The 23543-nt window shown below is 42.2% G+C and overlaps 1 protein-coding gene across 4 annotated transcripts in view; it reads right to left on the bottom strand.

Annotated features, from left to right (window-relative positions):
* Positions 1-599: 599 nt before the first annotated feature.
* Positions 600-23543, bottom strand: part of GRM1 (glutamate metabotropic receptor 1) — a 181561-nt gene continuing 158617 nt past the window's right edge. The window contains exons 9-10 of one of the 4 annotated variants that reach the window (XM_063151535.1): positions 12278-12358; positions 1618-1707 (exon numbers count right to left, since the gene is read on the bottom strand). In XM_063151535.1, the coding sequence (XP_063007605.1) occupies positions 12298-12358 (61 nt within the window). In that variant the 3' untranslated portion in view covers positions 1618-1707; positions 12278-12297. Of the gene's footprint in view, positions 1743-12277; positions 12359-23543 lie in introns of all 4 variants that reach the window. The other 3 variants (XM_063151536.1, XM_063151533.1, XM_063151534.1) reach the window with 3 other exon arrangements.

Here is a 23543-nt window from a genome sequence, read left to right as displayed (position 1 = left end):
ATTGTTTTATGAAAAGATAGTCAATAAATATTGTTCTGCTACAGGAAATGTTGTGTAACAGTTTAGCCACGTGGTTTGCAACCTTGTACAAAAGGGCAGTTTTTCTAAGTCCTTATCATGTTACAAGTACTATGGCAAGGCTTTCTTCAGAAACCTCTTGAGTCTTAACTTGATCATATTTCTTGCTCTGTTCACAATCAACATTAAAAGAAGCCCAAATCCCCCAAAAAGCAGCCTAGTATGAAGGACAAAATCATTCAGGTAGGAGTCAGTAAGAGCCATGTGCTTTCACATTATCTCATCTCCTCTCCCCAAAATAAAGTTACACAGTTATACCACCTGTATAAAGTTCCACAGTTATACCACCTGTAGAAACCAGGAAAAAGGTATTTATGCATATATGTCTCATATACAAGTAGCTTTGTTCCCCCGCACCACACTCTGCCCTTCTGGCTCCTGGGTGTGTTACTCCCATAGCAGACAGACAGCCATGAGGTGTGCTAATGACTTCTCCAGGTCGCACTCCCCAGAGTCCTTTTCAAGCATTGCCAAGAAAGGGTGTGACTAAGTGTGATTATATTTTTTTTCCTGCATGTATATTCTTTTTTTTTTTTTTTTTTTTTTTTTTTGCTATAGAAGTTGTTCCTTTAGTTTGTGCTTTGTTGTGGTTTCCTAACATTTTTTCCAAAGTACATTTATTTTCAACAGATAGAGAATCTTGAGCCCTCAGAATGGATTTTTTATTTTCTTTTTGTTTCATTTTAGTTATTTAAGTGCAGGATGAAATTTTTGCCCTGTCATTTGTCACTTTGTTCTCTACTCTCTCTCCCACAGCCCTGGGAGGCTTGTCTCTGCAAGTCCTCCCAGTGGGCAGCTGCCGAAGTCCTTCCTGTCTTGTCTCTTGCAGCATCTACAGGGTGGACGAGCTTTGCTTATAATCCCTCAGGATGACAGTGGCGTAGGTCACATCTGGGGGTGTGCAGAGCACCGACTCTGACACGGGGGAGCTGGGCACGGAGCTGCCCGAAGCCACTGAATCCCGGAAAGGGGACGGGGGCGTCAGCGCCGGAGAGTCTTCGAGAGTCAGTTTGCTGGTTGCCGGTTCCTCGTCCTCCTCCTCCTCTGTGCTCTTCTCATACACATATCCCTGAATGAGCTTCACCTTCTCACTCTCGGCTTCCTCAGCCGGGGGAGACAGGGGCTCCTGGCTGAAGGCAGCCACCTGGAAGGGCTGCAGGGGCTGCTGCGGTGGCGGGGGTGGGCAGGGAGGCCGCACGCCGTTCCCTGAGCCGGGAGTGGGGAGGACAGCGTTGAAGTCGGGGATGCCGGTGGCAAACTTGTTGACCACTCCTTGCAGCTGGTCCATGAGAGACTGTGGCTGCAGGGGCAGGGTCTTGGGGGACTGCTCAGGCAAGAAGAGTTGGGTTTCCTCCGCTGTGGCCTGCAGCGGGGGGGTCGTTGCCACCCGCCTGTGCACCACCATGGAAGGGCTGTTGGACTGGTTGAGGTGAACGGGCTCTCTGTCTTCTTCCTCCACCACATTGTACAGAGTCTTAGTGCTGATGTCGGTAAAAGTCAGATTTTGGCCGTGGCAGTCTTTAGTGAGGGGTTTGATCACCGCTGTCTGATTGCACCCTATCTCCTGGTTCTTCACATGCACTGAGAGTCTGTGCCACGTATGTTCCCCCTTTGGATCTTGTCTTCCACCTGGTTCAGACCATGACACAGACTTTCCATTAGAACTATGAATAAAATAAAGATGGTTTATTTGCATTTACATTACGAAGACACAGGCAGCATAACAAACAAGCCTACAAAAATACTAATTGCTTTGCCTCATTAGTAAGCCTCCCCCCACCAGTTTTTCATGTCCTCCCAGAAATACTACATGAGAAAACAACGCTATGATTTTCATCCAAAAGTGATGTTGGTTTTCCATCCTACAGCCAACCTGGAAAGGCTAGCCTGCGGGAAGGGCTCTGGGAGAGCCATCTGTGGTTTGAGGACTTGAGCTGTCATTTGGTATCTAGGTTTGCTCACCATTTTGCAGGGGAGAAGAAAAAAAACACAGGAAAAAGGTCACAGGAAAAGATTTAATTAAGCCTGATTTGCAGCTTATAGGAAATATTTTCAAGCTGTTGGAAGAAAAACAATCCACAGTCATAGCCTTTGGCAAACTGAGTAGAGACATAAATTGTTTTTAACCCCCCCTTTCCCTTTTATTCCCTTTTCCCCTTAGAAACAGATTAGCTAACAGAGAAATTAAGAACTCCCAGGGCTTTTATCAGGTGGGAGGTAAATGCACTTCTTCCCGGGTGACTGTTTATTTACAATCCAGGCTAAAATTCTGGGACTGAAAACAGTTGGTTTGTGTGGGAGGAGGAACAAGCAGCAGCATGACCCTGGTGAGTCAAACTCTCTGACTCCTCATACGGGCTGAGTCCCACCAAAACTCTGGGCAGTTTGGCTGAGTGAGGATCTGAGGGTCAGGTCCCACTCTGAGGACCTGTGGGATCCCTGTGCCCTTGGAGGGAGCAGCGCTCAAAGCTGAGTGGCAGCTTATGAGCAGCTGGTGGGATAAGGAACTGAGCAGTGCTTTAGAGGACCAAGCAACTGTTTAATTGCAGGTCAGGCAGTAGAGATGGTTCACAAATTCTAAAATACATCATCTGGGTGCAAACCAGAGACGGAGAGAAATTCTGAGATGATTTGTCCATAGCATCCTTATCTCAGGGTTTCATCCCTCAGGGACCAGAAGCAAATAAAGGATTACATTTCAGACCCTGAGACTGCCACGCAGATGGGAGACAAAGTGAGTGGGAGGCTGGCACAGCAGCCTCACCTCCTGCTACTGCACACACCAGAGGAGATTGTTTCCCCTACAGTATTGCAGTATTGTTGTAACCATTTTGCTTCCCTTGCTCAGACTCTCATGGTTCTCTTTTTTAAGGAGTAAATAATTGCCACTTGAATTTTATAAAAAAAAACCCATATTGACTGACTTTGTCATAGCTGGAAGAGACTGGTACAAGACATCTAGTGTTGTAAATCTGTCAAAACAGAAAAGAAATATACATGACAATGTGTCATTTTTCTGTCGAGCAGTAAGTACTCCTGGAGAAAAAAAAAAAGAATTTTAGGTGGATCCAAGCTGGGAAGCTCATCTCCAACTCCAGACTCCAAATGCTGGACCTGTGACTCACCACCTCTGTGGGAACTGGGGCATATGAAAAGGCCAAACTAAAAAATTCATAACTCCCCAAAGCATGTAGTTGGTAGGACCTGGAGTTGTTTTGATTTAGAGCTTTAACCTAAGAGATAAGAAAGTCATGTTCCGAACTGAAGAAGGAAACGTCCATATTATAGTGATCAATGAAAAGATAAGAATGAAGGCTTAGAACCCTTCCTGTTTTGATCAAATCAGCTATGGTATAACTTTTTTTTTATAATGTGCTATAAAGATAAGCAAATGAGTGTAACTCTTGGGTGTGAAAGTTTTTTAAAGTAATGTTTAACATGCCAAGAACTGCAAACTCTTCACACAGAAACACATTTGGTCTACTTTAACTTCAAAACAAGTATCTTCTTGTAGACAGGAAAATAAGTCAAGTGCTCTTGTATTTTGCTGACACTGTAGCTTACAATAACTGCAAAGGGCTTTTCTAAAAAAATGTTATTATTATCTTCTGCCTTTTGTACTAAGTCCATTTCTGCATCATTTATTTTTTCATATCTAGTGCTGGTGCATCACCTCACTTTTGAATCCCTCCTTACACCATCTGTTTTTTCTCTATCTCATTTTATTTCCAAGATTTTGTATTTTACATCAAAGGCAAGCACAGCTATTTTAAGGAGCTCACTACCTCTGTCTTCAAGTCTTGCTCCTATTTAGTTCATTTCCCTCTCCCTCACTCTCAAATTCTGCTCTTACTTCCTTCTTCTGTAGCACTCTCCAGAGTCTCAAGTCAATGGCCATGCTTAAACTGTGCTGGTACTGCAATGTCCAAATGTGAGCTGACCATTTCATCTAGATTTGTCTGGTAGCAGCTTGCTCCTTGGGAAGAGCTGGTCCTGCTTGCCTTTGCTTGCCTGACCTTACTGCTCATGGCTCCAATGGCCTCATGACAAAGAGCTTTAGGGCTGCAGTGGCTCTCTGTGGAATCCATTTGACAAGATCCATGGATTATTTGCCTCAGATTATTGTTCCAGCTCTTTCCCTCTAGTTGCTATGTCCAGGCACTGCTAGCCTGTTAATGAGTCACATTTTGAGATGGAGTTCCAAGACTGCCATAGAAATACCTGGGCTCTGTCTTGCTGGATGGCTGGCAGGGGGTCACATTGAGTTTGACACTTTCAGGAAGAATTAATCATTAAAATGCAAGAAGAGCACTTGTTATGCTGGAACAAAGAGCAGCCATATTGAATATCATTAATTCACATTTAGACAAAAACAAAGATGGGTCTGGAAAAGCTCAGACCTGAACTGAGTCTCAGTGAGAGAAGGAGCTGTCTCACTTGTGCAAAGCAACGATGACAATCCTGACTGTGTGGTCATCACTTGCTAAGTGATTGCCATCTCCTCTTTTGAAGGAAACATCCATTGGAGAAGGCCAAGATCAAAATAATCTGCCTGGGTTAATGGGAGAAGGGATGGATTTCCACAAAAAGGCAAGAGAGGGTACCAAGCCAGGTCACAGTGAGGGTATTGAAAACCTGATGTTCATTGGCACAGTGACAGGACAGCACCAAGTGGTATTTTCTTCATTTTATCAGTAGGGTGATTACCAGTTCATATCCACCATGTGTTCATTTATCTTTCCTAACTCTGTCCTTTCTCCTGTCAATTTCTCATAGGATTTAGACTTCACACTTTCTGCTCAGAAGAAAACTTCTTGGAGTCTCAAGGGATCTTAAGGTTTGTACTTGCATATACTCAGTGTAATACTCCACTTACTATTTCTCCAGATCCTCCCATCTAGTCTACATGTTCAGGTAGATTGCTGGATATCCTATCAGCACACAGGGTGGGTTTGCTTTTGCTTATAGGCGAGAACATACTTTGAATTTAGATGCTTTTTCTCAATTTTCACCACAGCTTTATCTATGTGTTTTGTATTTTAGGGGAAATAGAAGTATATTTTTGGTGTGAGTTTTTATTAATTTCATGAGCAGAGCTTTTGCTATTTTTGGTAATTCAAAATTTTGCTTCTAATACGTGCATTGATCTTTATAACATACTTTATAACTGTATGACTCTGGGGCACTTTCAGCTTTCTTTCTTTATTGTAGACACTAAACAAGCTGCAAAACAACTTCAGATCCTAATAGTTACTTCCTGAAATTCTTTGAAAGAACTGATGCACCCAAGTCAGAGACTATGGTTCAAAATGGTCCAAAATGCCTGCCCAACAGGAGACATGCCTATAACTTGTTAGACAGCTCACTGTCCATTGTTAAGTATCTCCAGATGACCAAAATCTGGTCCCTCCTTGTGATCAGGAGTTCGCCAGAACCAAGTCCAATTTCAGGCCAAGAACAGAGTCCTGCTCTTGCCAGTTCCTGGAGGATCTGACCTTATCGGATTCCTTGGAGTAGTGTCAAGTCTGAGTACTCCACAACAGTTGGCTTCTCTCCCTACTTCAGGATTCTGAGGATGACTTATGTTAGATGTTGAATAGAAAAGGTTTCTTTACATCTCAGAGGCTGAATGCTTCTGAGATGAAAAATTATTGTCACATTGGTCTAAGGTAAGTTAGAACTCTGATCCTTTTACCAGAAAAGTTATAACCTAATATCAAGCATAGAGAATTAAATCACCTTTGAGTCTTGTGGGCCTGAAACTTTGTTGCCTTTTTTTTTTTTTTCCTTGAATGTTTTATGCATGACAATTCCTAATTGATAGCACATGAAATAGTTAAGCAGGATAGTATGTTTCCTGATGAGGTTAACTCCAGGAACCCACAGGCTGGAAAATGGCTTCAGGCCTGGCTTCAGATGCAGTCAGGCAAAGTGTTTGTGAAAGAGCCCTTTCTGTTAAAACAGGAAGGGACATTCCTTGATCTGTAAAGGGTTTATACTCTGTTTTGTCCTTTCAGGATGCCAGAGTTGTGGTCTGCTATCTTCTTCAAGTGGCTGTGAGCTGAGGAAGAACCTTAATTAAGATTCTTAATCTTGCTGAGATGAGTGATGCAGTCGTTTGAGCCAGCTTGGTGGTGTTAGACAAGACAGAGAGCAAAGATTTAATATATAAGGCTGTTTGTGTTTTTTTAAACAACAATGGTAATTAATCAGAGGAAGAGGAGAATATTATGGGAGAAATAATAAACATCACCTGTCTTTCATTGCCAGCCCAATGTTTTGGCCCAACCTACCTCCTTGTAGTCACTGTGGTAACTGAAATGCCACAGCCAGTAGGAAGCACTGGGATAACCTGGCAGTCCCTTCTATTACAATAAAATTTTAGGAATGAACATAAAATGAGAACTGAGAAGCCTATCAACTTAGTCAGGAAAAATTGTCTGAATCAAACCCTGACCTGTCATACCAGCAGCCAGAGGAGGTCAGTGTCAGGCACTGCCCAGTGACCAAATGCTGCTCCTCCCTTCAGAGAGCCCAGGTACAGCCATTGGCAGCTGGCTCTGGAGCGTAGCACATGCAGAGCTGTCCCTGAGCACTGACACAGGTGACCAGCATTTGGCGGCAGTGGGGTTCAGAACAAAAAGAAATGCCCTGTTCAAAAGCTGTGCATTGGACAAAACCTTTCTCATTTCTACACAGAACTTGCTGATGGATGCCATTCTAGGGAAGCCAGTGGAGGAATTTCTGCCCTGCCCAGAGAGAGGCAGTCAGTAAACTACAAACTTTCTCCAGCCTTGCAGTCAGGTAAGCAGCAATGAGCTAGACTAAAGCTCTGTCCTGCTCCTGCCTCACACTTCCCAGGGCCTAAGCTAACAAGCTGAAAATTTAAGGCTAATACCTGCACTGCAGCACACTGCAGGTGCTTTGCTGGTATCCCCAAGGTCTCTTCTGTTATTGTCTCCATTTCAGTAAGGCCACTGGGGCATGAAATGTGATTAAGGGAGTGAGCAGGTTCTAATCCAGGGTAGTGATTCCTCCCTGCACTGAGCAGCCACTCTCAGAGCAGCCACAGCCATCCCTGCTGCTCATTAGCAAAGCAAGCCGTGCTAGTCTGCATGTGCCTGCAGCCTAACTTCTAGAGCACTGGTTCTAGGGACCCCTCTCTTAAACCGGGATTGGTAAAACTTCCTTGCACTCTCTCATCAGTGAGGGAGCCATCACCAACCATAGTCCCTATCTGGTGTATGCTAAGGATTTTTGCCTCATATAATCACCTAAATGAAAAAAGAAATCACAAACCAATTTCAGCCTTAGCTCGTTTACATTATAATCTCTATCTTAGTGACAAGAGGAACTTAAAACTGTTCTCACAGCATGGCTCCAATGCTTTTGTTAGTGCTGTATAATTAGAGCAATGTTTAACCTCCCACTTATGTTTCTGGAAATTTAAATTACTTAACTAACTTTTCCTTGTTGCTCCCCTCCTCCTTTACCTGCCTGCCCTCATCCCTCCCTCCCTCCCTCCTTCTTTTTTTTTTTGGACAAAATTGCCTTGAGCATTGGACACAATATTCTATGTTAATTAGAGCACTGCTTTAAATGTATAATGCAAACAGCTACAAAAAATATAGGAAAACATAATGATGTCATACTGTCTTGCCAGGGCAGAACCTGATGATACTTAGAGATGTTGTGAGTGAGATCAAGTCGAGAGCTGCCTTTCCAACTCTCTGTCTGGCCACTGGTTTATGTAAAATAAATGTAACCAAATAATTTCCTTCATGAGCTACTCTAATGCAGAAGTTAAGCATTACTTTATCTGAGTTGCAGATAGGCTTTCTAATGTATATTCACCCTATTGATAATTGGGATATTTTTCTCTTTTCTAAATTGAAATAATAATATTATACAGTCTGTAATGTGGATGCAGTGGCTATGCCTAGGCTGAGTACCCTGTGATGAGATTCTGGTTTCCATCCACAGGGTGTCCAAGTTGGGATCAGACCCTTGGGCAGGATCAGAGGTTGGCAGCCCCCCTCACCTCTCTGCTCAGGTCACTCAGATGGGGAAATCTGGAACAGGGCTGGGGTCACTCACTTTACATTTGTGCTACCACAGAAGTGGGTTGCTGCTAGGCTCATACCTGGCCCTAGGGGTAGGGAATTACTTCCAAATCAAACAGCTCAGATATAGCCAAATGTCCCAAAATAAGTAGATTTATTCACTTTGAGACATAATAATTTTTATGTACATAAGCTTCTGTAGAGTTGTGAAAATGGGGAGAGTGGGAGATGGTGAGATAAATGGTCAATGCATTGCTTCAGTGTAGTTGAAGTCTCACAAGTTCAGCATGTATCACAAATCTACCTAGCTCAACAGAGGTGTGAGACTATTACACTGATAATGTGTATGAAGGTCTGACTATTCATGATAATTACTACTAGAAATTTGTAGTCTCATCTGAAATACAGAAGCTGTGTCATATTTCAGTCATCCAATATTAGTGAAAAAATTTACCACTCCTGTGTGTTCATTAGATGCTTTGGAAAAAAAAAATCAAATAACTACTAAAATGTTGCTTTGAGAAAACAATCTAATAGATAATACAGAGTCAAGATAATAAACAATTTGTCAGAAACAGCAAGAAAATTCATCCACTGCTCAAGAAATGAAGATGAGAAACCTGCAAATCAAAGTGAAATTAAAAAGTGCTCTTAGTAGTTAATAGCTTTTGAATCTGTTTATTTCGTTCTCATTAACAAGTAAAGCCCACTGAATATTCAGAATGAATTCATCCTCCTGAATCATTTTTGTAATTTTTTTAAGGATAATAAAGTTAATGCATGGGAAAACACAGTGTAAGTCATCATAGGTCCTCTGGTATCAACGGAGAAGCTCATTTGGGTTATCTGAAGGTGTGTTTCATGCTGCAAATTCAAATAAATGTTTATGACAGTGCAGCCAGTGCCAATGCCTGACCCGAAGCATTTATTCTTACAGGCTCAGAAGGGAGAACAGTTGATAGAACCTGAAAACTGAAAAGTACAATGTTTTGAGCAAAGGAACCTAGAAAACTTAGGAACATTTGAAGAAAATGCTACAATTAAGTTCATTTACAAAAAGTGTAGGTGGGTGCAACTAAGGCAAAAAAATCTGTAGGACTGGGAGGCTGTGAAGATCAACAACCTTCAAAAAACATTACATCAAAAGAAATGCCACGGAGCTGCTGTTGAATAAGAAATACTAATTAATGAACTTGAATAGAATAAAACCACAAAAATTGCCCATGAATTCTGTATTCCCCACTGAAAAGCACCACACCATGGTGCGGAAATCAGCAGATCTTTCCTATGAATGCAGTTTAATAGTAATTAGGACAGTTGGAGGTTTTTCCTTGCTTTCTGTAATCCTCTGTGGTTCTGATGGAAAATTATTTGGGCCACAATGTTTTTTACCAAAAAGATATTGACAAGCTGAAAGCTGTATAGTGAACAGCAATAATAAAACACTGGGGACATAGGACAGAGTGCATGAGATAAAACTAAAATATCCAAATATATTCTGGATTTTTTCAAGCATCTCGAAGGCATTAACACCAAGGCTGAAAAGTATTTCACATGGCATAGAGATGCCCAACTGAGAGCTCTAAATGAAGCTAAAAAAGGGCCAAATTATACTGCATGGCCAGAATATTTCCTAGTCTCTAGCTGTATCAGAAAAAGGAGCAATTCCTTATGAACAGAAAAACCTGCTGCTCTGGATATTTCCTGCCAAAAAGTGTGCAACCCTTACAGGGGTAGTGGTCAATGAGGTTCTTCCACAATAACTTGTCAAACTCTCTGGCATACTTGAGAATAAAATAAATTCCCAACAGTTTAAACGGGGCTTAAAGAGCCATCAGACTCGCCTTAGCATGCCAGCATTTTGAGTGCTTAACCCTGTGGCAAACTTAGCCGAGTTGCCACAGGAAGCTTAGTCATGAGGCCTCTTGCTTGTAGTGTACAGCTCTCCCTAATATGCTACAGTAGATAAAGCAGCCTGCAAAGCCTGTGGGTTTTTGGGTGTATCCGAAAGTTCCCATGGTAACGAATGTGCAGCTTCAAAAGAAAAAAGCCCTGAAACTCCAAGCTGATGCTTCTGGGTTTAATATGATAATAAAATGTTATGATTCTATATTTTGATGACTCTGCATTTCTAACCATCTCCAGCGTTGTACAGAGAATGGAGATGAAGATTGGTGAAACAAATGATGCTAAATATAATATGCATCAAAACACAGGACAGTTTCAAGAGTTTACATCTACTTGCTTGTAGGTGGGAGCTGAGGGAAACCATAGGACATGTGGTGATTTCCAGCATGTTGGGGTAATGAAGCAGGGCCTCCTAAGGAAATTCTGGACTTACAAATTGCTGGAGTTCTGTTGGATGAGATTGAGGCTTGAGACCAGGTGGTGGTGATGGGCAGCTGGTGATATGATGGACAATTGTCTACTGCTCAGACTGGGCTGTGTGGCCGCAGGGAGCTCAGACTGCAGATGGAGGACGTGCCCTTCCTTGAGCCATAGTGCAGCCCTGCCAGGCCTCTGAACACATCAGCCCTGGCTGGAGGGAGGGGGAAGCCTGAGGGGCAGAGGCAGGCAGAAAAGCCAAAATAGCAAGCTTCATGCTCAGCAGATCTGAAAAACTCCCCTGCTTCTTGAAGGTGTTCTTATCTGGACAGCTACCACAAGCATTTGCAGACCCATTGACTGGTTGGAGTCCCACCAGAGGTGTTTCTCAGGAGCGGATAAGGATTTTTTTTCAAAACTGAAAAAAAATAACCAAGCATGTTCATGCAAAAAGCAGGAGGTTCAGCTTTCCCTGTGCTCAGGAGTTTCACAGCTTGTGCTCATGTTTTTTTGAACAGAATCTGTTGTTGCATTTGCTTTTACCACCTAATAGTATGCCTGCATTGGACTCCCATTTGAATTTCCAGACAGACAATTGGTGATCTGTACCCTGAGAATCTGCAGCACTTGTTCCAGTTCAGAAAAAAAGAGGCATATTGTTCTGACTTAGAAGATAGAAACAAATAGTTTGTGCTGCTCCTTACACTGCCTGTGTACAGTTTGCTTTTCAGGATGCCAAATCTGGTTGCTGCACAAGGCCCATAAAGCCATCACAACTGCTCCAAATGTATGATTAATTTTGTGGATTTCTTCTGATCTGCAAATCAGAGAGGCAGGTTGGATTGAATTAACGTCGTTGCTACATGCCCACAGATTGCATAGACCCTCAGAGACATACACAGAGCTGCAATGCTTTGCGCTGCTCAGAGCAGTGCAACAGCATCTCTGGTTGCAAAGGGGAGCACTGCCCAAAATGCTGTGTCAGTGGATCACGAGCATCCTTCCACCGAGTCACTGCACAATCTTCCCTGGGGCAGGGAGCAAGACTGTTACACATCTGCTGCTTATCAGATGGAAAAGAGCATAGATCTGGGAGAAATGAGGTGAAGTCTTTCTGTTTTTGCAACAGCTTGCTTGTTTTCTGCACCGTGTTTGTGTTTGCTCAGAGAGGGCAGTATTTGCACTTCTTGCTTCTGAAGAGCAGAACTTCGCTATTGTTTGCTGAATGCAGAATCTGAACATCTTTCAGAAATTACAACAGAAAAAAGATTCACTGCTGTTATTTTGAGATGCCATTTGTTTCTATACAAAATCCTGCTGGTTTTATTTACATGTGCCTTTTTGTGATTTCCCTGTTTTCTGCAAATCCCACCAAAACAAATGTTTTCTGTGCTCCCTCAGCTGGGTCTGCAGCCTCAGTTTGCTAACAAGCATGGGTTAGCAAGAGCTGTGCACAGCAGAGGTATCTTGCCTTGTAAAGCACACAGGATAGTCATCTCTATGCAAAACTACAAAAAGGAGAAAAATGTTGGCTGAATGGAAAAAAGAAGATAAAATTAGTACAAGAAAGAGGACATATTTGCAAAGTTGTAGGCATTTAGAAATAAATGTAAAATCTTCAAAAAAATTATTCAATGTCCTCTTCATCACATCTGGACAATGTTTAAAGTATTGTGTGAAACAAGGGGACATAAGCAAATTTCCCATATTTAATGGCATGCACCACATTTGTCCCATCATTAGACATGATAAACCAATGAGAAAAAGAAAGCAAGGGGTAAAACCACTCTTTGTCATGCAGCTTCTCTTACACATTCACTGCAGGGATTTTTCAAAGCTGCACATGTGCCGACGGACACTGGCTGGTGGGCGAGAACTCTGGCTGCCTCTTCCTGAAGATTGAAAAGAAAAACACACCCAGTGAGTGGCTATACACATGTGCACACATGGTGGCTATACCACTCAATAGGTGCCTGTCCCTGACCTATGTTTGTGGATTTCCCATTTTTCATCCTCTTGTCACCTCAACCTCCACATAGCTATCTCCTTGGCTCCAGCACAATACTGGTTAAAATAGATTTCCATGGTGTTCATTCTGCTTCCTGTGCTGAGCCTTGATGCACTTTTCCTACCAGATGGCAAGGGCTGCTGCGTATCTAGCTGTCAGAGGAGCTTCTCCCCTGGTATTCTCAACATAGGATGAAATGATGAAAAAAGGAGCATCTGCCCCTCACATCTTATTTACAAAAGAATCACCAGACGTTTTTGCTGGTGGAGTTTTTAATATGTACTCAGCTGCTGCTTTTTCCTTTGTCTCTCTTCTCCCAATATACTCTTCTAAATGTTTCTTTTACTTTGGAACTCTGGCTGAATAGTCACTAGCTTTCATTTTATGTGATTTCACTGCTGTACTTCTTTTTTTTTTAAAGGAAGCATTGGATTTATTGAGGTAGACACAAAATGAATAGTCTCCTAAGTACTCTATCTGCAATGGTAATTCAATATAGAATTGCAGATTGCATTTTGGGCTGTTAATATAGGATGATTTCCATTTAATTTTTCTTTTCTTCCTTGCCCTGTCAAGCAGATGCAGATTCTCATTTGTCTTCCCCAGTATCAATAAAAATAATATACACACAAGCACGTGCTTTGACAAAAATCTCAGGTATTTTTGCACATGAAATGTATCACTGAATTTCTGAAAAAAATTAAAATAAAATAATCATTGTATTGCAAATAAAATGCAAATAGAAATTCAGCATTTCTCCCCATCAAACAGTCATAGTGCATGCTTGGCAGACTTCTGTGTACCTCCAAATGACAGATTCATGGATGGTGTGTGCACATACTACGTACTCAGCACATGAGCCCAACAAGCCATTCCTCTCACCATGTAGGAAAGCACAGGAGCACAGCATGATGTACACAGAACACATGCATACCCATTTGGGAGCAGTAGATGCCTTGAGATGACTTCTGAACTATTATGAATAAAACACAAATAAGACATTCTGCTGAGCAATTTTGCCAACCTGATTACTTTGAAGCCTCTAGAAAAATTTAATTCCTTACCAGGTTGTAATGGAATCACTGAGATTTGAAAATTTAAATGTGATCATGACTAGGAACTTATCTAGCATGCTCTCTCCTCTGCCTTATTAAAGGCACAGGGATTATTAGGCTTCTGATTAGACAGCCTATTCAGCATTTCTACCGTCTTCCATTTTTCTTAATCAATTGAGAGAATAAGAGCTTTCTACGTCCTGTGCTTTTTGTTCAGTCACAGGAACTGATTTTACAAAACAAGTAGGGACACACAGTTGATTATCTGAGAGAAAAAGCAATACGTGTTTCACACACATGTACTGCTGTGCACTCAATGGAGGGCACACAGCCACAGACAGCCCTGCTAGGACCATGGAAAAGGTTTTGTTTCACAACATGGCTTGGACCTTGGATCCCTCTGAGTCAACAGGCTTTGGCAGCCATCATTCCTCAGCTGCTGCCATTTGCTGTCACTTTTGGGTTACTTAGCTGCACCCCCTTTGTGCTTCTTCTTACTCATCTATATCCCTGTAGTGAGCTCAGAGCAGTTTGCTCTCCAAGCTTTGGGCATTTCTTGGTCTTGTTATGAAATCCTCCTAAGTGAAAGGAAGAAAGAAGCCTGCTTCTTCAAGCAGTTCAAAATGCCTCAAAACATGTTCAAAATACAGCAAACTCCTCTCTTACTGGGATTGCATTTGTGTTGCTCAGCCAAAATCAGACACAGACATTGCATCTAATAGAGTTTGCAACCCCCAGATGCCTGGCCAGGTTTGCATTCTGGAAATTGGTTTGCATTGTTGTTGTTAAAATGCTGCCAAGCTCCATCAAAGCAGTGGTCTGACTTTTGATCAAGGTCAAGGGTGATCCCCACACGGTGATGTACCGCATATACCTGGCAGAAATCACCTAAATCTTAGGGTTCATGCTTCAGTAGAATTTGAATTTATAGTGAAATTTAGATTTATAAAATGGGAAATGTAGTACATGTGTTGATAATATTTCAGTGAATTATTTTCCAATTATCAAGTCAATGTCAACTGTGTAAATATTAATAAACACTTTTGATGCATTGAATAAGAAGTATCCTTGTAGGCTTTCTTTTATCTTCCTAGTAGTGTGTGCTAATATTACAGAGCCATGATTCAGAATTAATGCCCAGATCTCTATACCTTTATATTTTTTCTTTTATTTTTAACGATGGCAATGTATCCCTGCTTCTTTCTCCTAGCCTTGCAGGCAGTAACAGCACTTCACATACATTTCTCCAGTTATAAAACATTAGATACTCTGCCCATCTTTACAATATGAGGATTAATGAGTCATTTTGGGGGCAGCCTTCTCAAGGGTAATTCCTGCTGAGTAGTTATCTGTATCCTAAGCCCAGAGGCAGGATGGATCTTCTGTGCATTTGAACAAGGAGCTGGCATGCCATCATGAAAGTGTCTGAGTTGCTTTGTAAGGAACCCCTGGGTGCAATAAAAGGGAGTCTGGCAGAGGAAGCAGGGCGGCAGTGCAGAGGGTTCCTGAAAGAAGTGGCTTAATTGCTTTACTTTATGTTCTTTGAAGGAGAAAAATGCTTCTGGCTAGTCATTCAGAACAGGGTAGGTAACAAGCCTGTTGAAATCTGCAGTGAGGAATATAAAGCATCAGTGGGAAGAGTCAGTTTTGCCACCATTTTTCCTCTTAAGTGTAAATGAATCATCCCACGAGGCAAACAGCTGTGTCAGGATTATAGGAAGTGTAAATTCTTATCTGCAATGTTTTATATCTGTGCAGCTGTGAAACTAGGAACATTCACCTTCTGCTCTGGAATTATCCCCTCTGCTCAATCAGACTCCCAAAACAGAATGAATCTATCTGGTGCCCAAGAAAACTTGGATGCAGTACACTGTGCTACTTATCATTTGAAGTCATGGTCAGAAATCCCCCTCCCTAGGTGTACTTGAAGCTGTAAAAAATCTTTCTCATTCCCCATGTGAAAAAACATGCAGCATATCACCAGAATTTGTACAATCTCATTTGAAGCAACTGACCATCAACAACATCAGGAAAAAAGTAAAGTGGGGAGGATATTCAAGGGAAGTTGAGTGGTAGCCCTGAATAAACTCCTAGTTTTTAAGAACTTCTATATAACCCCTACCTGTAGCACAGGAAAGGAGAAGCCTTGTACCATAAATTCTTGGCACACTGCCTCACATTCAAGAGCAGTTCCTTCTCCAACACTCAGACTGGCTGCCCTCTGCACTCCCAAGGAATAGCTCAGCAACACCAGAAACTTTCTGGCCTGCATTTCACCTCCTCAGTGCTCCAGCAGTCTGCAAGGTGACTGGGAAGGTAAGTAAACCTCGTGTAATGAACCAGATCACTGAAATGTTCAACCAAAGTCTCATCCCAGAGCCTCATGCCTCTCCAGTTCTAGCATCTTCCTAGGAATAAGCATGTTCCTCTTCAGATGTTTGTGTCTTTGAAAGGTCAGGTTTTATGAACAGTTGTCATGGCTGGATCAATAGATATCTACAAAAAAAGAAGCAAGGTCATGTCCCTTTCCTGTAGGATGAGAAGCTGAATTTTCAATGCCTTTCATATGACCAAGGACCTGATAAAAGATTCCTAAGCCAATAGAAGTTGGGAAGATGGACCGACTCTTGGTACAATTTAATTTTTTAAACACAAGGCCAGAATTCCAGTCTAAGTGATGTCTGGAAATAATTGCTCTGGGTTTAAAATTAATTATGCTAATCAATGGCACAGCGACAAGTTTTGGAGAGAAATGAAGAGCTGTGGAGCAAAGAGCAGTACGAGTCCATAGGGTTATTCACCCTCACCCAGCAGAGTGAGGCATATGGGTAATAATCACCCAGAGAGGACTGAGAAGCGGGAGGGATTTCATGGCACATGCTTTCTGTTGAGGTGTGAGCATCTGCTGAAAGGGACAGAAGGGTCAAGATCACCAAGGAGAACACAATGTCAGAAGGATGCCCAGAAAGACCTGGCACTGAGCTGGGTAGTGAAGATGGAGCATAGGCTGTGTGTACTTCAGGTCACCCCAGGGCAGCAGGAGCCAGCTGTGTGCTGGGGGGATGCTCTGGCCCTCCCCAGTTGGTCCCTTCTGCTGCTCCACCTTCTCCTCTGTGTCAGCACAACCCTTGGTGCAATTATTCAATCATCTGGCAGGGAATGACAGGGACAACTAATCTAGGTCACAATCATGCCAGAAAAAGAAAGGAGAAAAAAAAAAAACCCTCTTATTTTCCAATTTGATTTCACAGCATGGCTGTCCAGATTCTTGTCCCTGCATTGGCAAAATGATGGCATGGGATAAAGGAAGGCTTTGAGTGTCAGTTCTGGCTCAGAGCAGCTTAAAGCATTTGTGGGTTTACAGGCTATGATAGCCCAAAGTAGCTGCAGGAAAATCTCTTGATTGTCTGGGATGGTGGCAGGAGAGATTTTTGAGATAACTTATATAACACTAGGATTAAGAAATGTACACAGCCTTATGTTTCAGAGGATATGGGAAAGCAAAGGAGGAAGGACTGCTCCCTGGCTGGGGAGCACAGAGATGCCCGGGGCCACCCTTTGTGCTCCCCCAGAGCCTGTAGTGGCCAGGCACACGAGCTGTGCCTGCCCACCCACGCAGTCCCTGCTGAGCCCACTAAGGAAGCTGCCAGCTGGGCACAGGAGCCCACGGCTCAGCGGGGCTGGTGCCACCCACACCCTCATCTGCTCACTGGGCACCGCCTGCATGGGCTGTGCTGCCCTGGCTGGGCTTTCAGGTGCAGCTCCCTGCCAATCCCTGTCAGCCTGCCCGAGGTAGATAATCCCTCTGTAGGGGTTTCCACAGACTGTGGGATTTGCTTTCTTTGGTTTGATTGGTTGTTTCCTGGGTGTATTGGCTATCTGGTTAATCAATTGTCTGGGGGGCTTTGAGATGCAAAAAATATGAGAAATGTGAAATAAGACCCAATTTCCAGACAATCCTTTCTCTGGGAAGGCAGGGCTTGCAAGCCAGCCAAAGCATGCTGAATGGAACCATCTGAAAATTTGGGTTGTGCCAGGAAAATAAATGGCCAGAAGATAACATTTAAAAAAATCCATTCAAGTAGAGGGGAAGACCAACAAGAACTCTAAGCAAGTGTGTGAAGATCCTGGCTTTAATACACCAAGGATGAGGAAAGATGAATAGTGCTGGGTCAAGAGAAGGAGGATCTACTAACTAGAAGGTGGCTTGTAGATGGTTATTTAAACTGAACCTGGGATTCTCTGGGGCTGATCAGACTGAAATTGCAAACACCAGCAAACAATTTACTAGCAAGTAGTTGCTATAATCAGATCAAGGGGCACTTGTTTTGATAGAGTTTATGATCAGCTTTGACATCTCTGGCTGTGGTGCTGCAGCACAGCTGTGCTAAACTAATAATTTGCTGCTGAAGGGGACAACTCTCACCCCTGTTCCCCAAACCACGGGCATCAGGCACAGTTTCTCTGGTGCTGACATTAGTGTCTATTTGACCTTGAAATCTGGCTCAAGGAATCCAGCAGACAGTAATTCATTTTCTTTTCTTTTTTCCTCTTTGTAAGGATAGTTTTATAGGATGGAAGAAAGCACATCTTGCACACCACAAAAGAAGAACCAGAGAGAGTAGAGAAGGGGAAACAGCTTAAGAAGAGATAAACTGAAGCAGTAAGCTAGAAAGGGTAAATTATCTATAACGAACTAACAAGAAACCTGGATTTAGTTGTCAAGTGGGCTTGAAAGTGACAAATTGTGTGATTGCTTTCGGCCTGCACAATTGTTTGGTGTTTACAGTGATAATGACTTTTAACCTGTGCTTGTCAGGTGTGGGAGGCTGAATGCCAGAGCACATATACGCTCTGCAGAATTAGTTGACTTGTTATTTCAAAATTAAATAGTCTCTTAACAACTTTAGTGTGGAGGCAGATGTTATATTGATACAATATATTTTCAACCCACACTGAAGGTGGTTTCTTAGAGTCTTTTGGCACAGGAGAGAACCTAGCTTCTCATGCTGGCCATGTTTATTAGTGGCTCTTTGACAGTCTATTTCTTCTGTGTGGTGGAGTCTGTTCTACAGCTATATCTGGGTCTGAAAACCCTAAAAGAGATCTGACAATGAATGACAATAACATTCAGAGTCCTTGAAGCACAGAGGTAAGAACACACAGAAGAGAGGGCAATGTGCTCAGATCTCTGCTCTGGGTGTGAATAGTTTTCAGTGTGTTTGGGACAAAGGAAAAACAGAAGACAAATAAAAAAAAGCATCACTCCATACTAGCTAAAAAGAAAAAAAAACCAAAGCAAAAAAAAACAAGTTGCCCATTACACATGTTGGAGGGATAGATATTTAGCAAAGACTACATCCAGATTTTGGATTGAGTAGTGCACCAGAAGTTAGTCTTTGTTTTGCCATATCCATAATATCCATATACAGGTATTTGTAAATGAACATGTCTGAATGTGCAGATTTTATTTCTAAGAGGGTGTAGAACCATACGCACCTACATTCCCTTAACAGAGACGGACCAACTTCTCTCTCTGGGGATAGGATTCATTTGTGAATTACAGTCTGGCTAAAAATCAGATGCTTTTTTGGCATGTGATCACAATATCTGCAGTTTGTCTTGTGGTGTTTTGCTTTGTGAGGCATCCCTGAACAAAGGGGTGAGCACATCATAAGAAGGGATAAACTCAGTGGACAAGCCAGAAGGCAAAATGCCTTTCACATCAGTGAAAGAGAAGACATGCAAATTCTGTCCCCTTCTCAGGCTCTTATGTGCCTCTTATGTATCCCTAAGCAAGGAAAAGGATTAAATAAATAAGCAGTAGTTCTGCATTTTCCATTAGTAACTTTGCACTGAATTGTTGGGATGAATCAAAAGTATTTTTCAGACGTCTTAACTTGATGAAAAAACAAACTCCAGTATTAACTGTATATAGATGTGTATAATACTTCTGCTTTTTTACAGTCTTGTTCTTATTTATAAAGAATATCAGGGATCCACATGATACCCTTCAGTACCCAAATTTTTTCACCCCTAAACTAGCTCAATGATGTATGAAATCACAAGGTGGCTCTGACACCCCTGCAGAATAAATGCTTGCAGAACACCCTGCATGTTTATTCTAGCAAGTATTTTTACATGAATTATCACATGTTTGTGCAATGTCACAGCTCTCTTAATTTCTGCTGAGGTGAGGTCACCAGCAGTGACCATGGGCTGAAACATCACACTTAGAGAATAGAAAGGAAGTAAATTGCATTCTTCTCTTAAAAATTGTTAAATTGACCTCTAGAAGACTTGTATGTTCTTCATTCCATTTCCAGTTTACATTTCAGAGCAACACTCACACACAACATGGGTGTGGAGATTGGTTTTTTTCCCAAAGGGTGTGCTTATGAGAGTTTCTATATGAAATATAAAGAACTATCCTGGGGTTTAGGCGCTTAACTGGATGTAACCTTCAACACCTATTTATCTATCTGACACTCTTTAAAGGCGAAGTTTTCTTCCCTATTTCTCTCACAGAGACAATTGTAACCAAAACAATGTGTGAGTGTGGTGCTAAGCAGATAAGCAACACTTGCTTATCCCTACACGGGAACACAATTGTTTGTATCACTCACTAATGAGTTGATGCACTTTTGCAGCATCTTAACTCGATATGAATAATGTATACAAGTACCAAAATACAAGGAAATGTAATAAGTGATCCAGTCAAGCAAGAAATTAAATTACGAGTGGTGTCCTTATGCCTGTGGTTTATGCCAAGAAAGATCCTAGCTTTCCCCAGCATTTCTGTAGTGCTGCCTTTGCTTCCCCTCAGTCAGGAAGCAGAGATTGTGGTACATAACTGCAAAGCTCCCCTCTGATGTGACTCTGTATCTTTCTGTCATTGTGCTTAAGTATTAATATTCATTAAACAAAGCTGCCTGGTGCTACAGCAGTGCCCCAAGTGGAAAAACATTTTGTGATTCAGCAACTTGAGAGCTGTAAAGCAAAAGGAGTAGTAGTAAAGTGAAGTTCCCCAGCAGTCCTTTGGCAAGAACCAGGATGGACTCAGGGACTGTGCCTTAGACATATGTCCTGTCAAAATCTCCTGGGAGAACAAAGTTGTGCCCGTCCCTGAAAAGACTGTGGTGAAACTGCCATGGACTGGGAACTTCTGAGAAAAGGAGGAAACTGCATAGAACCTTACACAACAGCCCTCTCATTTAAAGTACCCTGGATATAAAATGTGACTCTGGTGATCAAGGAGCAGAAGTCTGGATGGGAGCTCAGGGTGTAGGCCATGTATCCTGTAAACTTATTCAGTATATGGATTTTGTCTTAGGGGGGTTTATCCCCACTGTTCTTTCTGGGAAGTCACACTGGAAGCTTCATAGCTTTTTCCAAGTTATTTCTCCCAAATGTAGTCTCAGGCTGTGGAAGCAAGCCCAGAGGACTGAAATTAAATTGCCAGGCCTTTTGGTTTTGCAAAGATCCCAATCATAGCATGTAATTTTGTCCACTTCTTCTCCTCATTTTGCTTTAGGAATGGCATGTGATCAGCTATGCATGAGCTGGAACTCTCTTTAGCTGGTATAATTTGCAAGGAAACCTTTTGCAGTGCTTTATGCAGCTACCCCCCTTATTTCTCATTAGAAGGATTAAAAAACCCACTATCACCAGACTGGTTATTTTGCACATATACACCCTGATAGACAATTTGGTGTATGATTTGATATATACATATGCCATGCCTGGTTCTTCAATAAGTATGGGGTTTAGTAGTTATTTAAATGAGAAAGTCTTTTATCCCTTATTCTGTATTTTATTTTTGGTCTATGGGCCAGAACTAGAATATATGTGTATCATAATCCAATGCAAATTCAAGGCTATTGAAGACAATATTAGATATAATTAATAGATCAAATTTAACAGAGAAACCCTGCAGCAGGGCTGGAAGAGATTGTTACTGGAATCCTAAGTTTCACACTCCCCTGTTATTTTTTGTTTCTTCCCGGTTCTTTAACTCTGGTTCTAAGAGTCTCTTTGGAACCAAGTAACTGTCCTCTGGGAGTTTTAAATCAGTCTGGGAATTTCACTTAAATCAATATACTGACAAGGACAGAACAGCTTGACTGGGTTTGCTGTATTTTCTTACATGAAATTCACATCACATCTACAAGAGAACTGGGTAAGAGCTGTTACTGTTACATGTCACAGTGCTATGTGTCTGCAAAATCTTTCATGGTTTAAGACCAGCAAACAGCCCAGCAAAGCCAGCAAACATACCAGCTGCTGAGAGAGAGGTGTTTGGCATTAAAACCTACAGCTATCCTTTGTGAGCATGCAAGAGGCTTTCCCAAAAAGGCACTGCAACCTCAGAAAAGGGTGGAGGTTTACACTAAGTACAGAAGCTGGGTAAATGTTAGGGAGGGCTGAAATAGGAAGATGAATCAGGCCTGACCAGGGTGCCCCCTGCCTTCCCTGTGACAGCTGGGTCACCAGGAGCCATTCTAGAGCTGCCACATCTGCAACAACCTGTCAAGGAAGCAGACTCCTCCTGAGTGTGTTGCAAAGGTGAACCAAATGTCCAGGGGTTTTGGAGCCCCATGCCCTGGCTGGGAGCTGGGAGCCTCAAAGTCATGGACCAGGACAGCACCTTGTGCCCCATGGTGCCTTTGCCCCAAAAACAGGGTGTGGGTGTCACCATTTTATTGGAGGTTAGTGGAGAGATCAGATATACAGCAACAAATTGCTTAAATAAACAACCTTATCTGTCCTGTACAATTTTGCCAATTTATTTTTTCTTTTCAATCTCTATATAAACTTCCCACTGGCAGAAGCTCACATCCTTTCTGCTGTTCCAAAATTCTCTTTCATGATATGCCATTTCCCTCTGGGGTAAGCTTCAGTAGGATGGCTGTGCAGGCAAAGCAGGCTACCGGGTCTTCTTGAAAATCCCTTGGAATGTGGTGTTTTCCAAGGCCTGTAATGGTAAAAATTAGTGTCTCTCTTATTGTGTCTGCAATACTAGTGCAGGACACAAGAAGTTTACCCACTGCATCAGGTTTCTAAATTGCAAAGCAAGGTAGTCTACCATCTCCTATCAGATTCAGCAATTGTCTTTATGCTGTTTCGGCACTGTTGTAGGAAGGTAAAACTGCACGAGATGCTAATTTGTGTAAGAAGCATTTAAAGATAATTCTTGTGTGCTGCAGGCTAGATGACACACTTCAGGACCAAAGAAAATACTTCTCTCATTGGGCCTGTCCTGAAGAACAGGATTTAATATATCACTTTTACAAGAGAAGGTACAATGGCGACCAGTTTTTATTTATCCTGCTTGTACTTTCCACTAAACCTACTCAGAGGATTTGATACATTTTAGCCAGACTGAGTGAAAAATTCCCCCTGTGGCTGTTGCCAGGTTAAGATAGATTGTTTTGTTTCCATTTCACCTACTTTAGCTTGTAGAGATCAGGACAAAAGGCATTGTTTTACTTACATTGAAAGTGCTTTCATGAATTCTGTTCACACTTTTCTCTCTCCCTCCTTGCCTCTATAACCCCTGCTTAAAGACAGAATATTGACTGTGCAGAAGAATAGCATAATAGTGAGAAGATGGAGTACTCCTGAGCACTATTTCTGTGACAGGGCTGTTAGGCCGGACTAAGTGACAGGCTGTAAAATATCTACATCTGAGCAACTGCAGCAGAGCATGCTGAACATTTACTCTCTGTTTCTGGAAGCTCCAAGTCTTGCCATGCTTCGTTGTGCACTTTTCTCCCCCCACACCATAAAAACCAGTGAAACAAAATCTTCTGGACATACTTGTGCTAAGATTCCCCTCACCACGTGTCTGTGGGAGGCTTTGAAAATGAAGGAGGTGAAGAGCCCAAAAACCTTTGTGGACTGTGAATGGCCAAGGGAAATGAGCCCAGAAAAGCATGGCTTGTCAGTACAGTTTGCTCAAGACGAAATGGCAACTCAGCAAGTCAATGTAAAGAGAAACATCAACTTCAGAAC

The sequence above is a fragment of the Melospiza melodia genome, chromosome 3, assembly GCF_035770615.1.
Source record: "Melospiza melodia melodia isolate bMelMel2 chromosome 3, bMelMel2.pri, whole genome shotgun sequence".
In the NCBI taxonomy this organism is placed as follows: Eukaryota; Metazoa; Chordata; class Aves; order Passeriformes; family Passerellidae; genus Melospiza; species Melospiza melodia.
This window is presented reverse-complemented; position numbering and strand designations above follow the sequence as displayed.